The sequence below is a fragment of the Mesoplodon bidens genome (assembly GCF_964165515.1).
Source record: "Mesoplodon bidens genome assembly, chromosome: 16".
Classification (NCBI taxonomy): domain Eukaryota; kingdom Metazoa; phylum Chordata; class Mammalia; order Artiodactyla; family Ziphiidae; genus Mesoplodon; species Mesoplodon bidens.
In genome coordinates, this window is record NC_138173.1 from 59505754 (window position 1) to 59519601 (window position 13848).

Genomic DNA, 13848 nt, shown 5'->3' on the forward strand with positions numbered 1-13848 from the left:
GCCTGTGTGTCCGGAGCCTGTGCTCCGCAACGGGAGAGGCCACAACAGTGAGAGGCCCGCGTACCAAAAAAAAAAAAAAAAAAAAAAAAAATTACCCATCATTTATAGATGTGATTATTTTCCGGTAAAACCCAAGAAACGCATTTAAAATATTGAGAATTTAGTAATGTGGCTGTGATGGCTAATTTTACATGTCAACTTGACTAGGTCGAGATGTGCGAATAGCTGGTTAAACATCATTTCTGGTTGTGTCTGGAGGGTGTTTCAGGAAGAGATTAGCATTTGAATTGCTGGACTAAGCAAAGCAGAAGGCCCTTCCCAACGTGGGTGGGCAATCGTCCAATCGCTGAGGGCCTGAGGTGGAGGAAGGTTAAATCCCCTCTCCGCCTGACTGTATGAAGGCTGGGACACTGATCTTCCTCTGCCCTCGCAGTCTTGGTTCTTAGGCCTTCAGACTGGACTGGACCCTACACTGTGGACTCTGTTGCTCTCAGGCCTTTGGACCACACCACTAGCTTTCCTGGGTCTCTAGCTTGCAGGTAACAGATTGTAGAACTTCTCAGCCTCCATAATCATCTGAGTCAATACTTTTTAACAAATATATATTACGTTTCTCTGGAATTGATGAATACAGTTAACAAAAGCACAAAATTAGCATAAAGGACTAGATAACCTTATAATGAAAAGACATCATTTATAGAATACTAAATGAAAAAAAAATAAGCTACTTTTATAAAACTAAAAAGAAATATTATATTAATAGTTATACTGACATCCCTAATAAGAATAATCAACACCAAGATATCAGTTCTAAGTTAACTCCTGACTTAACACACAGCCAATATCAACCTACAGATACAGTTTCAGGGAAAGGCTAGAAAGATTGATTCTAATATTAATATAGAAAGATAAATCCACAAAAAAAGGCAAAATAACAGGAGTGGAAAATCAATTAGTGGAAGCCAGGGGTTGGGTGTTGGGGGAGTTGACTACGAAAGAGCAACATGAGGGAGTTTTGGAGTGATGGACTGTGCTGGCTGGATACACAAGTTCAAGAATTTGCCAAAATCCAGAGAAATGTACATCGCAAGGGATAAGTTCTACTGTATATAAGTAAGTCTGCCAGAAAAAGAATATCACCCACAAGAATAGCCAAAAAGTTCTGTAAGAGAAAAGTAATGAGGAGAAACTAGCTCTACCATATCAAAACATACCACAGTGCTAAAATAATCTAAACAGTGTGGTACTGGCAGATGAGTAGGCAGATCCATGAAACCGACTACAAAGTCCAGAAATGAACCCAAATAGATAAGGGAATTTAGTATATAACACTTGCAGTCAAGAGAGAAAAGATGGAGTTTTAAACACATTGGGTAGCATCTTGGAAGGAAAAAAAACGTTAGATCCTTACCTCCTACCTTCTATCAAAATAAATTCCAGATGGATTCTAGTTAGATAAAGGACATAAATCTGAAACATAAAACTTTAAAACCAACAGAAGAAAAATGGGAGAATTACTTTACAATCATGGAATAAGAAAAACCTTTGTTGGTATGACACAAAATGTGGTAGTCAGAAATGACTATTAAAAAACTACATAAAACTATACAAAAATAAAAAATTTCTGCAAGTATCATTGTTAAAAAAATGCACACACTGTATAGATATATGTATAGAGTAGATCTAAACATGTAGTACTGGCAACAGTGACTACCTCTGGGCGAGGAGACTGAGAAAACTAACACTAGAGCTTGTATTACTTATGTGTAGTTATCTACAAAAATATGAATATTTTTCGTTGTTTACCTCTATGCATCAACTTAAATAACTGAAAGCTCCCCATAAAAAAATGTTCCTCGTAAGAAACATCCAATATAAATATCCAATTTAGAAATACCATGTATAACATACAGTTCCTAGTACAATGCTTGATACACAAGAGGTGCTTAAATTATGTAGGTAGCTATTATTCGTCACTGTCTTCAGACAATACATAATTATTTTGAAATTTATCCTTACTATTTTCAAAGTTGAGAATTCTATAGATGGTATCACTAAACATTGTAATAAAAAATATTCCTTTTTCCAGAATTAATTTCAGTTGGCCAACACTCAGTTAATGGGAATATTTAAATAACTGCCATTTAGGCTCTTCAACGTCTGATCACACACCCTTTGCACTTACACTCTCGGCCAACTGCACTGCTTTACAATTCCTGACTATGTCCTTGCTTTCCTCCATACTTTTGAAAATACTGTCTCTTCCGCTGAGAGAACTTTACCCCATCTGCCTACTGAAATCACTCTTCCTAACAGGGCCAGCTCAAATCCTGCTTATCCACAAAGCTCTCCTCAAACTTTGTGAACAGGTGTATTACATACACACACAAAGAGAAAGGCAACAAAAGATATAAGAAAATACAAAGGCAGAATGATCAATTTAAAAAGTTATTTATTAAACAAGTATATTCAAAAGTCCAACTTTACTGGATCCCTTTGAAACATCTATTCTGGGAAGAAGTATTTTGTCCAACTTTCTAATGATAAGGGAAACGATAAAAATAGAACAGGTATGAATAACATTTTAAAACAAACAAACAATAAAGCACATGGTAAGTTTAGAAATAAAAATAAAAACACACAAACATAGAAACTATTGAAGTATGAAACCAAAACATTTCGTATGTTTTTTAAATGCTTCTGGTATACTCACAGGAGAGCCAAACTGTCTATGTCCAAGTTAATAAACAGTATATAAACACCTTTTTAAGGTACGATACTTAGAGAAATAACTTTAGAATATGTATTGGGCATATAAATTGTCCACATTTGGCAAACATATTCTACATATGAATGTATTCACTCATACTTAGTGAAAAAAGGAACTTAAAATTTAAACATCTTGATTTGAGAACTGTGGATTTGATAGTTCTGTTAAATTCCAACATCATAATCACCAAATGTGCTATCAAAAAATTACTCAAATTTCTTTTTAAAGCTGCTTCTGAAAATTTCAGTATTTTAGGGCAAAAGAAAACATGTATTCTTGCTTACGAATTCTGATGCTTAGTTTCTATGGTTAACATGCAAAAAAATATGCAATAGAGAAGATTCCTATAGAAAAGCCCCTGTCTTTCAGTAGTTCCAAATGGTGTTATACAATATTTCACTGGAAACAGTGGTTTTACCACAGATTTGGCTGTAGCTTCTGTTTAAAACATAACTTTGCCCCATAACATCCATCAAAGGCTTTAAAACATAATTGACTTTGACAGTACACATGGAGATCATGATGTGAATGGGGACTGCCAGTGGATATGAGGGCCTTATGAAAGGGTTTGCTCTGTGTGTGTGTGTGTGTGTGTGTGTGTATTTTAAGGAGGAAACAGGATGAAATGGTTTATTCAGAACTATAAAACACATTTTCCTAATTAGATTTCAATTGTATAAATAATGTAAATCAAATGTTTAGAACTTGAATCTCTATGGGAGGCAACTATTTTTTTTTCCTTTTATCATTCTTTATAGCTGACAAAGCTTTAGTTACATATATTCTTCTGAACACTGAGGAAAAGGTCTCCTTTGTCCCCTTCTCAGTCTGAAAGAGAAGGAGAACGAATAGACCTGCCACTGGCGGGGCTGGAAAAAGTGAAAGGCTCCTTGTCCTTTTCTTTACTATCATGCTTATGCTTGTGCTTATGCTTATGTTTGTGCTTCTTCTTCTTTTTCTTGTGCTCATGGTGATGGTGGTGATGGTGGTCGCTGTGTTTGGAGGACGTAGATTCTTTAGTAAATACTGAGAGTGGAGCTGCTGCTACTGGATGCATACTCATCTCCAAAGGTGATTGTTCTTTACCTTCAAGATTAAAAACACCCAAATGAATTCCTGTTAATAACAAGGAAAGTGAAATGAAAGTAAGAGGGAGTTGGGGACAGTATAGAGAAGACAATGGATTCCCAAGTGTTTACATCACTTCCATGAAAAAAATCAGGAATGGGAGAAGTATCCAAGTAAGACATCCAATTAGTTACACAAAGTTAAGTTTTCAGCATTGTGACCAGGAAGTGAGTATTTCAATTCCTTGTAGTCTATACAGATTATGATATATACCAGTGTGTTATCCAACCATCTTCTAAAAATTAATATTCAATATTTTAAAGTACTATGAAGTGACAACGACTAGATGTATGTGTTACAGATTAAGACTGACATTGGTCAATGAAAACATAGCTCCTTAACCACAGTTCTGCTCTATGGTATTCGGGTGGGGGGGAGATTAGCACTACAGGCATAGTTCGTTTCATTGCACTTTGCAGATACTGCGCTTTTTACAAATGAAGATTTGTGGCAACCCTGCCTCGACCAAATCTATTGGAACCATTTTTCCACCAGCATTTGCTCACCTCTAGTCACTCTGTCACATTTTGGTAATTTTTGCAATATTTCAAAATACTTCCATCAGCAAAAAGATTATGACTTGCTGAAGGTTCAGATGATGGTTAGCATTTTTTAACTGAGGTATGTACATTTTTTTAGACACAACGCTATTGCACACTTAGTAGACTACAGTATAGTATAAATATAACTTAGATGCAATGGCAAACCAAAAACTTCAGCATGTATTTTATCTCTCCTAGAAATGGATCAAATGTCTTTGAAGGTTCTTTCCATTTCCAATGTTCTATCAGCCTAGGAATCTATAGTAGTGAGTAGTTCTCAGACTCTAGTGTACAGGAATTTCTTGCTTCCTCCATGCCCTACAATTCTTGGGCCATACCCAGAGAATTCTCTCTCTGTATTACTCTAGGTTAATGGCACTGCTTTACATGCAGCCAAGTAAGAAAAAAACTTAAGAATCACCTCAGGTGCCCTCCCTTCCAGATCTAGCTGCTTACCAAATCTTGTTTATTTTTACTTACAAGAATCTCTTTAATCTGCCTCTCTATCCCGCCTGCAACTGTACTAATTCAGACCACCTCATCTCATTTGGATCACAGTACTAGTCTCCTATTAACTGGTTTCTTTGCCTGAAGTGTCTTACACTTGAATCCACACTTTACATGGCTTCACAGCAGCGGTTCTCAACCAGGAGCAACTTTTCTCCCCAGGGGTTGTTTGACAATGTCTGGAGACATTTTTGTCGTCACGATTAGGGTGGGATGGGGGGAGGAAGTGTTAGCGTGACTGTGGTAGAGGCTAGGGATGCTGCCAAACATTCAACACACAGGGCAGCCCCCTAGAGCAAAGAATTCTCATGGCCAAAAATGTCAACAGTGTTGAAGTTCAGAGGCCCTGCTGCGTAGTTATCTTCCTAAAAACAAAGCTATCATGATTACTTGTTTAAAAACTCAGGTAGTTCTACTGGCAGAACAAAATCCTTAGACTTCAGTACAGCAACTTCTGAAAAAAAAAATTTTTTTATTCAGAGTAGTCAAAAAGCCAAGCTTTTCACTAAAATGGACTTTAATGCAGTAGTTTCTTTTCCTTTTTAAAAGGTAAATTCTCAGTGCTGACTTTGATCCAATCCGGCCCCAAGCCATGTTTTTACCAAAACAAGCATCACCATAGAAGTTTTCTAAAAATCACTTTCACCACTAATTTTAAGGACAGTTTACACTCTGTCTTGAATTTATTTTATCTTCCACTATTCCTTTCTATATATTCCAGACTAGCCCTTTCGTAACTCTGTGTATTTGTAAATGCTATTCCTATGCTTGGAACGTCCTTCCCTTATTTCTTGTCTGACTTGCACATTCATTTACTAATACCAGGAACTACATGGGAACTGGAAAAACAGGGATAAACTGGACAGATCTCAGTTCTCCTGGAGCTTACAAAGTAGCAAAGAAGAAGGAAATTGAATAAGTACTCCCGATTAATAAAAAGACAAAACACAGAGTGAAACAGGAGCACAACAGGAGACTTAAATTAGTGGGGCAGGGGGAATCAAAGACAAACTTCTCCAGGGAAGTTATGTTTAAACTGTAATCTAAAGGAGGAGAAAGGAAAATTAAAAAAAACATTTTAGGTTCTTATTAATTTAAAACAGCTTAAATGTCATTTTTGAGGGAAGTTTTCCCCAAACTGCCCAAAAAGAATTAGTTCCCACAACATAATACAGACGAGGAAATTAAGACACAGAGAAATTAAGTGACTTGACCAATGTGGTACTGGCAAATCTGAGCTACGAAACCAAAGAGCCTGGACTCCAGAGTCTGTGCCTGCAGCCACTCTGCTCATCTGCACGTGGCGTAGTGCACACTGTCGCACATCTTTTTATCTTGGGGTCTCTTTCATTAGACTCATAGCTCCTTAAGGATAGGGCATCATCTTTGTATCCCAGTGTATTGCACAGCATCTAGCATCCTCATACCTCCACCTCCCCAAAACTTGCTAAATGAATGAATGAATAAAACAGAATTATGCAACTGTTGTGTTTCTTTTTAAATAGGATGCCAGGTGAACTTAGTCAAACTAAATGCATTTTGAAGGTCACTGATTTTGAAGAGAGAGGAATAAAGTACAGAAACTATTATAGACCATTCATTAAATTGGTATGGACTACTGTACCTTCTTTGTGTCAGGCACTATTCCAATATTTTAGAACAAGCTAATGTGTTAAAGTTCCTGTTCGCAAGAATTATTCACATTTTACTACTGCAAAATTACATTTTTTATATTCATGATTTTTTGATAAAGCTAACACTAACAGTAATGTAAAAAAAAAAAGAGAGAGATTTTATATATATACGCTAGTTTGGGGACTCTGTATCTTTTGCAACAATTGGTGCCCAGATAGTCTTCAGAAAAAGAAAAAATTTGAGAGATATCTGACTTATAGTTAAATATGCCACCATATAATTTTAATTTATATTTTAAATGAACTATATAAATATATTCTCGATTCTATAAATATGGGAATATAGGTCCCTAACTAACAGAGTATAGCCAAGTGACAAGGAGAAGTAATAGAGCTTCATAAACAAATTCCTTTAACTCCTATCTCATTATTTAGTCAGTCTACATCAACAGACTTTGCAGCTTTCCAATTGGCTGTCTGCACTATTGGGAGTCTGAGGTCCTTTTCTGCACTGAGAGAAGTTGCATCATCTAATCCTAAACACCTCTACTTGGATTGCAGAAAAGCCAACGATTATACTAGAAACTGTACTTCCCAGTAGAGGCAACTGCCAAGTATACAACTGAGTGTACTCTTTTCCAAGGAATACTAATAGCCACTTCAAAAGTAAATTCAATCTCTTGTCTAGCGGTCTTACACTTTGCATCCAAGATATACTGATTAGAATTCTTGCATTTCTCTTGATTTGTATGAAGTCTATTAAGAACACAATGGATTAGCTAGATCCAAGGATAAAGGTGTTAGAAACCAGGATTCCTAGGACAAATGGCTGATTCCAGGTCTGGCTAGAATATTTACAAGATGAGCCTGAAACATCTGGTATAATAGCAGAAAGGAAGTTTAAAGCCTTCTCAAGAACTCAAGAGTCAAGAGTTCTCACCAATCGAAGCTGGGAAAATCTGAATATTGATAAAGACAATAACTGTAATGGACTAGAACGAATTGATCACCATTGGAGGATGCTAGCCAACTTATTATTTTGAAAATTATTAAATACATAGAGAGAATCAAGTCTTTATCTTTCTTTTGCTATATGACCTATACCAATGGCTAACAGCAGGTGAGGAGGAAGTTAGCTTTATATAAATAATCAGCTTATAAATAAAAACAGAAAGATGAATTAGAATATCACCGTCTTGTAACCCTTAATGAATTAATGGATCCAGGCCTTGAACACCTTAGTGGCTAAGCTCATAAAAAAGTCAACCGGACATTGTATGCTTCCAGATGGAAGAACACACTACCATCTATAACCCTGAATCCAATTAAGTTTTTAGATATAATTACAAATTTAAAGGAAATACAGAGGACTCTAACATGTTAATTACACCACAGGTATACAATTAACAAAATACAGACTTGAAAACTACAGATCAAAACCCTGGAGTTTATAACATTGTAAAGGAGAAAAAAGAATGGACTGGAAACTTTTAATTTTAAAAGATGTAAAGGATATATCAGCCAACTGCAATGTGTAGACCCTATGTGGGCAGTGATTCAAACAAATAAATTGTTAAAAATTAAAATAAAAATAATGGCATTTACGATTCAACTGAAATGTAAACAGTGACTGTATATTTAATGATATGAAAAAACCATTTATTTTTTAAAGTACAAGAATATTATTGTGGTTATGACTTTTTAAAGTCCTTATCTTTTAGAGATACACACAAAATTACCGATGCATAAAATGATATGTAGGATTTGTTTCAAAATAATTCAGAAAGGTGGAAATGGGAAAGGGTATATAAAAAGCAAGGCTGACCATGAGCTAGCTGACTGATCATTTCTGCATCTGAGTAATGGATACATGGGGGTTCATTACACTAGTCTAACTACTTCACAGTTTTCTATAATAAAAATGTTTTTTAAAAAAGAGAAGTTAAGGCAAATTGGCACTATCCGTGAAAATGTTAAATGCTCATACTTTTTAAATTAGAAAGTTCATTTCTAGAAACATATCCCACAAACGTGTTCATGCATAAGTGCAAAGAAATATATACAAAAATATTCATTAGAATAGTGTTTGTAACAACAGAACATCTAATAAAACCTAATGTTACCCTAGCATCACCACTAACCTTTAGCTCATAAATTTTCATTTATTATAGACAATATATGTTTAATTTCTCTCCTGAATAATTTTTACCAGGTCTAATTCAAGGCGATAAGAAAGTACAATTTCTCTCTCATGTGGACCTGTATAACAATAAGATTTGGGGGCTTCCCTGGTGGCGCAGTGGTTGAGAGTCCGCCTGCCGATGCAGGGGACACGGGTTCGTGCCCCGGTCCGGCAAGATTCCACGTGCCGCGGAGTGGCTGGGCCCGTGAGCCATGGCCGCTGGGCCTGCGCGTCTGGAGCCTGTGCTCCGCAATGGGAGAGGCCACAACAGTGAGAGGCCCGCGTACCGCAAAAAAAAAAAAAAAAGATTTGGGACACATACGAGCTTACTTTCACACTAGCATAATGAGGTCATCTATAGAATCTCTACTGAGAAAAATGCATACATTACCATCCCCGTGACACAATGCATAATCCCACATATCATTTTAGAGGTTTACAAGATGCCTGGGAACTTGAGGCCCACCCAAGGTTAGGTGCCACTCATTTTAAAGCTAATGAAAGCCCTTTTATAACTAAATCGCTTTGCTGTACACCTGAAACTAACACAACACCGTAAATCAACTAAACTCCAATATAAAACAAAAATTTTTTTTAAAATAAAAAATAAAACTAATGAAAGCACTTTTAGTGACCCAAAATATATGTCTCTATTGCAGATAGGAGATATATCAAGAAAAGGAGATAAAAATAATTCACAATATTATGATTTGCCTATTTCATGTTATAAGGAAAGAACAAAACAGATGTTCAGTTTTGTTGTTCTATCTAACATAAAATCTTTCCTAGAGACCTACTGAATTCACTATGGATAAGGGTTAGCTGCAGTCAATTTAACAAATGCAAAACAAACAGAAAGGGGTACTTAATACACACCTAATGTGGAAGCTTTCGGGCCCATCTGATAAAAAGTGCTGATAACAGTGAGTAACCTGCTAATTCTATTAAATTTATCGCACTAGGTATATGTTTAAATTTAACACAAAACCTGCAGTTTCTATTAGGAAATGTGTGAAGTCTGTTCTTCAGTTTCTTTAGATCAAAAAAAATAAAGTGTAGAATTATATCATCATAATTTAAAGAAAAATATCAAAGTCTTTTTCATATTAGACTCAAAAGAAAGAACTCTAGCTTTTTTTTTTTTTTTTTTTTTTTTTTTTAATGGATTTCTATACCAGAATAGTGCTTTTCTGACTTAGGCAAGAATTTGTCACATAGTACAGCAGCCCTGGCTAGGCAACTGCAGCAACTCTTCTTTTCTTCCCCACAGAAACCACCAGGGACTTCCCTCCGCTCCTGTTCCTGCCACTCCTCCCCTCATCACCGCAATCCCTGCAGCAACCTGGGAGACAGACCAGCGGCCTCAGGCGCTGCAGCGGTGGGAGAAGAGAGGACGTGGTATGCTCAACCCACCACACCATGCGACCCACGCAGCCCTTTCTCCGGATTCCCTTCCTTAACTCAGGAGAAGGAGAAAGTTAAGCAATGAAGGAAAACATCCCTGCCACTTCTCCTTTCTTACCCCAAATGGCTTAACCTACCAAACACATATCATCCCTACCCTAAAATATGCCTCTCACTATCATATGCAAGGAGAGAGAAAACTGGTGGGGTGTTAGAAAGTAAACCAGGACCTATCCTCTACTTAACAGTGTCCACCCCTCCCAGATGACGTCTACAACACATTCCAGTTCTCAACTGCCATCTGGCACACTGGCTCTGAGGGAGCCATCTTGGACTTCATCTCAGCACATGAAAAAAACACCAGGGGTCTCAAACTCAAAAGCCTTGAACCTAAGGAGACAGCATAAATGAGTAAGCAGACTACTGGGTGCACACACAGAAGCAATCAATGGAACGGAAAGCACATCCCTGCCTAAGAAGGCCTCTCATTAACTCTTTTTCAAGAGAAGCTGGAAATCCAAATCTTTATTTGCAGTCTCTTCATTTTTAGTCAACTACTTCAAAAATTTTTGTAAGAATTCTTTAGCCAAATAAAAGATGCCTCAGTTGGATAAGCTTCAATAAGGCCCCTCAAACCCACCTGTTAATGTCAATCTAGAATCCCTAGAGATTTAAGAGAGATCACAGCTTCCCTTACCACTATTCTATGCCTCTTCTCCAGAACCCCCAACTCTCAACCCCAGGCCAAGGTAGCTACCACAGTAGGAGATCCCAGCTTCTGTTCCTGTTTTACTGCCAACTTTACCTGGGTTAGGTTAAAGTTGTGCTTCCAACATTCCAAAATATAGAGCTCTTAGTGCCCTTTCTCTTAGAAATACTGTTACACACAGTGGTTCAGTTTGATACTTCTATTCTTCAGTATAGTATAAGTTAAAAAGGGTTTTTGTTGGCTAGTTTGGGAAAGCTATGTATCAAATATAACAATATGTCTATGGGAAAACTGTTTTTAGAATTCCAAAATAAATACATGTATAAATAAACTTTTGGAACACTACCATTGGTAAAATGAATGTTTTCTAAATTCTAATAATGACACTGTTGAATTTTAAGACTAGCTCAGTGGTCATAGGGTACTGGACAGCATAATTACATTTAAAGGAAATTACAAAGGCACATTAAAGAATATATTCAAAATTAAGTTTTACAGATCAGTCTATATAATATACTGGTATACAATTTACTTCGTGACATAAAAGGGCCCTACACTGAAGCAACCAAAGCTAAAATGTTAATGTTTTCCTATTCCCTACCACTACCCCTTTATCTCCTCTCCAGTCTTCCCATATGATGCCATGAGAACTATAAGATTGTAAAGAGATTCCAAAAAAAGTAAAAATGTAATTTTTAAAGCAATATGAAACAAAGGCACACTGGTGGGCAAAAAGGGTGTTAAGATTTGCTTCTATACATATGTTAGCGTGCCACATCACTAGGATAAACTAAACAAACATACTCAGAATTTTTACTGGAACAAGAATTCATCTGACTGCTGGAATTTAGACAGAATTTACTGTTTTTTAAAGGCATGGAAGATAGGCAGAAGCATCACTCTCAAACTATATCAAGAGGTTTGAAATGCCCTATGCTTTATAATTTTAAAAGATGTAGAAAACTTTTCATGTCTGAAAAAGTTTTAATAAGTATAATGATAATAAAGCAAATTTACACCAAATCCCAAAACAAAAACAGAGAATACAAAATCGGCAAGGGCCTAGAAATGTCAAAATTCACTTAGTAAAGTTAAGTGCTAAAGTCTCCAGCTGACTTCTTTCTGAAATATATTTTGTGAGAATCTGTTATAATAAATGCATAAAGCACACAAAGAGATACAAGCAACCAACAGTCTGGGGTCTTAATACCAAAATATTTTGAGGTGTTGCTTTTGTTCAAAGTCTCCTACTAATCACAGCTGATCCCTAAGCTCCTCAAATCATTAAACAGTTACTCTTTTGTTTATATGATAAAAACATGGTTTATATAAACAAAATCCATCAGTTGGAATTTTAAAGCCTGACTAATGACTTCTGGAAGAAGTATTCTTTAAAAATGATTTTGCTTATGTATCTTGTTTTTCACTCCCTGTCCCTCCAAAACTTGAAGACTGAATCTTTGTTCATCAGCATCACAAGTTTACTCTTTATTTGGATTATAATCTTCTAAGCAAAAGAAGAACAGGGTAAGTAGAAGACAATGTAAAAAAGTAAAATAGGTAATAGTCACATCTGAACTGAATTATCTTTCATAAACTTAAGCCCAATTAGTATGAAGTAAATTTAAAAGACAAAATATGTTAGTCTTCTAGGTATATATAGCATCAAATCTTCATGATTGATCATGAATGACCAATTGTAAACCTGTCAGGGGGAGGCTGAGAGGGAAGTAAGTAGTTGATTTTTATATTTTATAAAAGTATGAAGGTATAGATTTCACACCTGCTACTGAGGCTGACATTTTTCATATTACAGTATTCTTAGAAAAAGCACTGCAAGGAAAGATCAAAATGTTAATATAATGGGTATCTTTAAATGGCATTAATAGGGGATGCTTTTTTTCCCTCCTTTCTACTTTTCTGTTATTTCAAAGTTTTATACAATAGGAGTATATTACTTTTGAAATAGCAAAAAGCCTAATTTAAAAGTCTTTAAGCCAAAGCAATATTAAGAAAGAAAAACGAAGCTGGAGGAATCGGGCTCCGTGACTTCAGGCCACACTTCAAAGCTATAGTCATCCAAACAGTATGGTACTGGCACAAAAACAGAAACACAGACCAATGGAACAGGATAGAAAGCCCAGAAACAAACTCATGCACCTATGGTCAATTAATCTATGACAAAGGAGGAAAGAATACACAATGGAGAAAAGACAGTCTCTTCAATAAGTGGTGCTGGAAAAACTGGACAGCTACATGTAAAAGAATGAAATCAGAACATTCTCTAACACCATATACAAAAATAAACTCAAAATGGATTAAAGACCTAAATGTAAGACTGGATACTATAAAACTCCTAGAAGAAAACATAGGCAGAACACTCTTTGACATAAATCGTAGCAATATCTTTTTGGATCCGTCTCCTAGAGTAATGGAAATAAAAACAAAAATAAACAAATGGGACCTAATGAAACTTAAAAGCTTTTGCACAGCAAAGGAAACCATAAACAAAATGAAAAGACAACCTACAGAATGGGAGAAAATATTTGCAAACTATGAGACTGACAAGGGATTAATTTCCAAAATACACAAACAGCTCATACAGCTCAATATCAAAAAAGTAAACAACCCAATCAAAAAATGGGCAGAAGATCTAAATAGACACTTCCCCAAAGAAACATACAGATGGCCAACAGGCACATGAAAAGATGCTCAACATCACTAATTATTAGAGAAATATAAATCAAAACTACAATGAGGTATCACCTCACTCCAGTCAGAATGGCCATCATCAAAAAGTCTACAAATAATAAATGCTGGAGGGTGTGGAGAAAAAGGAACCCTCCTACACTGCTGATAAGAATGTAAACTGGTGCAGCCACTAAGGAGTACAGTATGAACGTTCCTCAGAAAACTAAAAATATCGAGTTACCATATGATCCAGCCATCCCACTCCTGGGCATATATCCAGA

The 13848-nt window shown here is 36.1% G+C and overlaps 1 protein-coding gene across 4 annotated transcripts in view; it reads right to left on the minus strand.

The window, feature by feature from the left end:
* Positions 1-2435: 2435 nt before the first annotated feature.
* TAF2 (TATA-box binding protein associated factor 2) overlaps positions 2436-13848 on the minus strand; it is an 84506-nt gene continuing 73093 nt past the window's right edge. For all 4 annotated transcript variants that reach the window (XM_081258577.1, XM_081258576.1, XM_081258574.1 and 1 more), the window contains one exon: positions 2436-3856. In XM_081258577.1, coding sequence (XP_081114703.1) covers positions 3594-3856 — 263 coding nt within the window. In that variant the 3' untranslated portion in view covers positions 2436-3593. The remainder of the gene's footprint in view (positions 3857-13848) is intronic.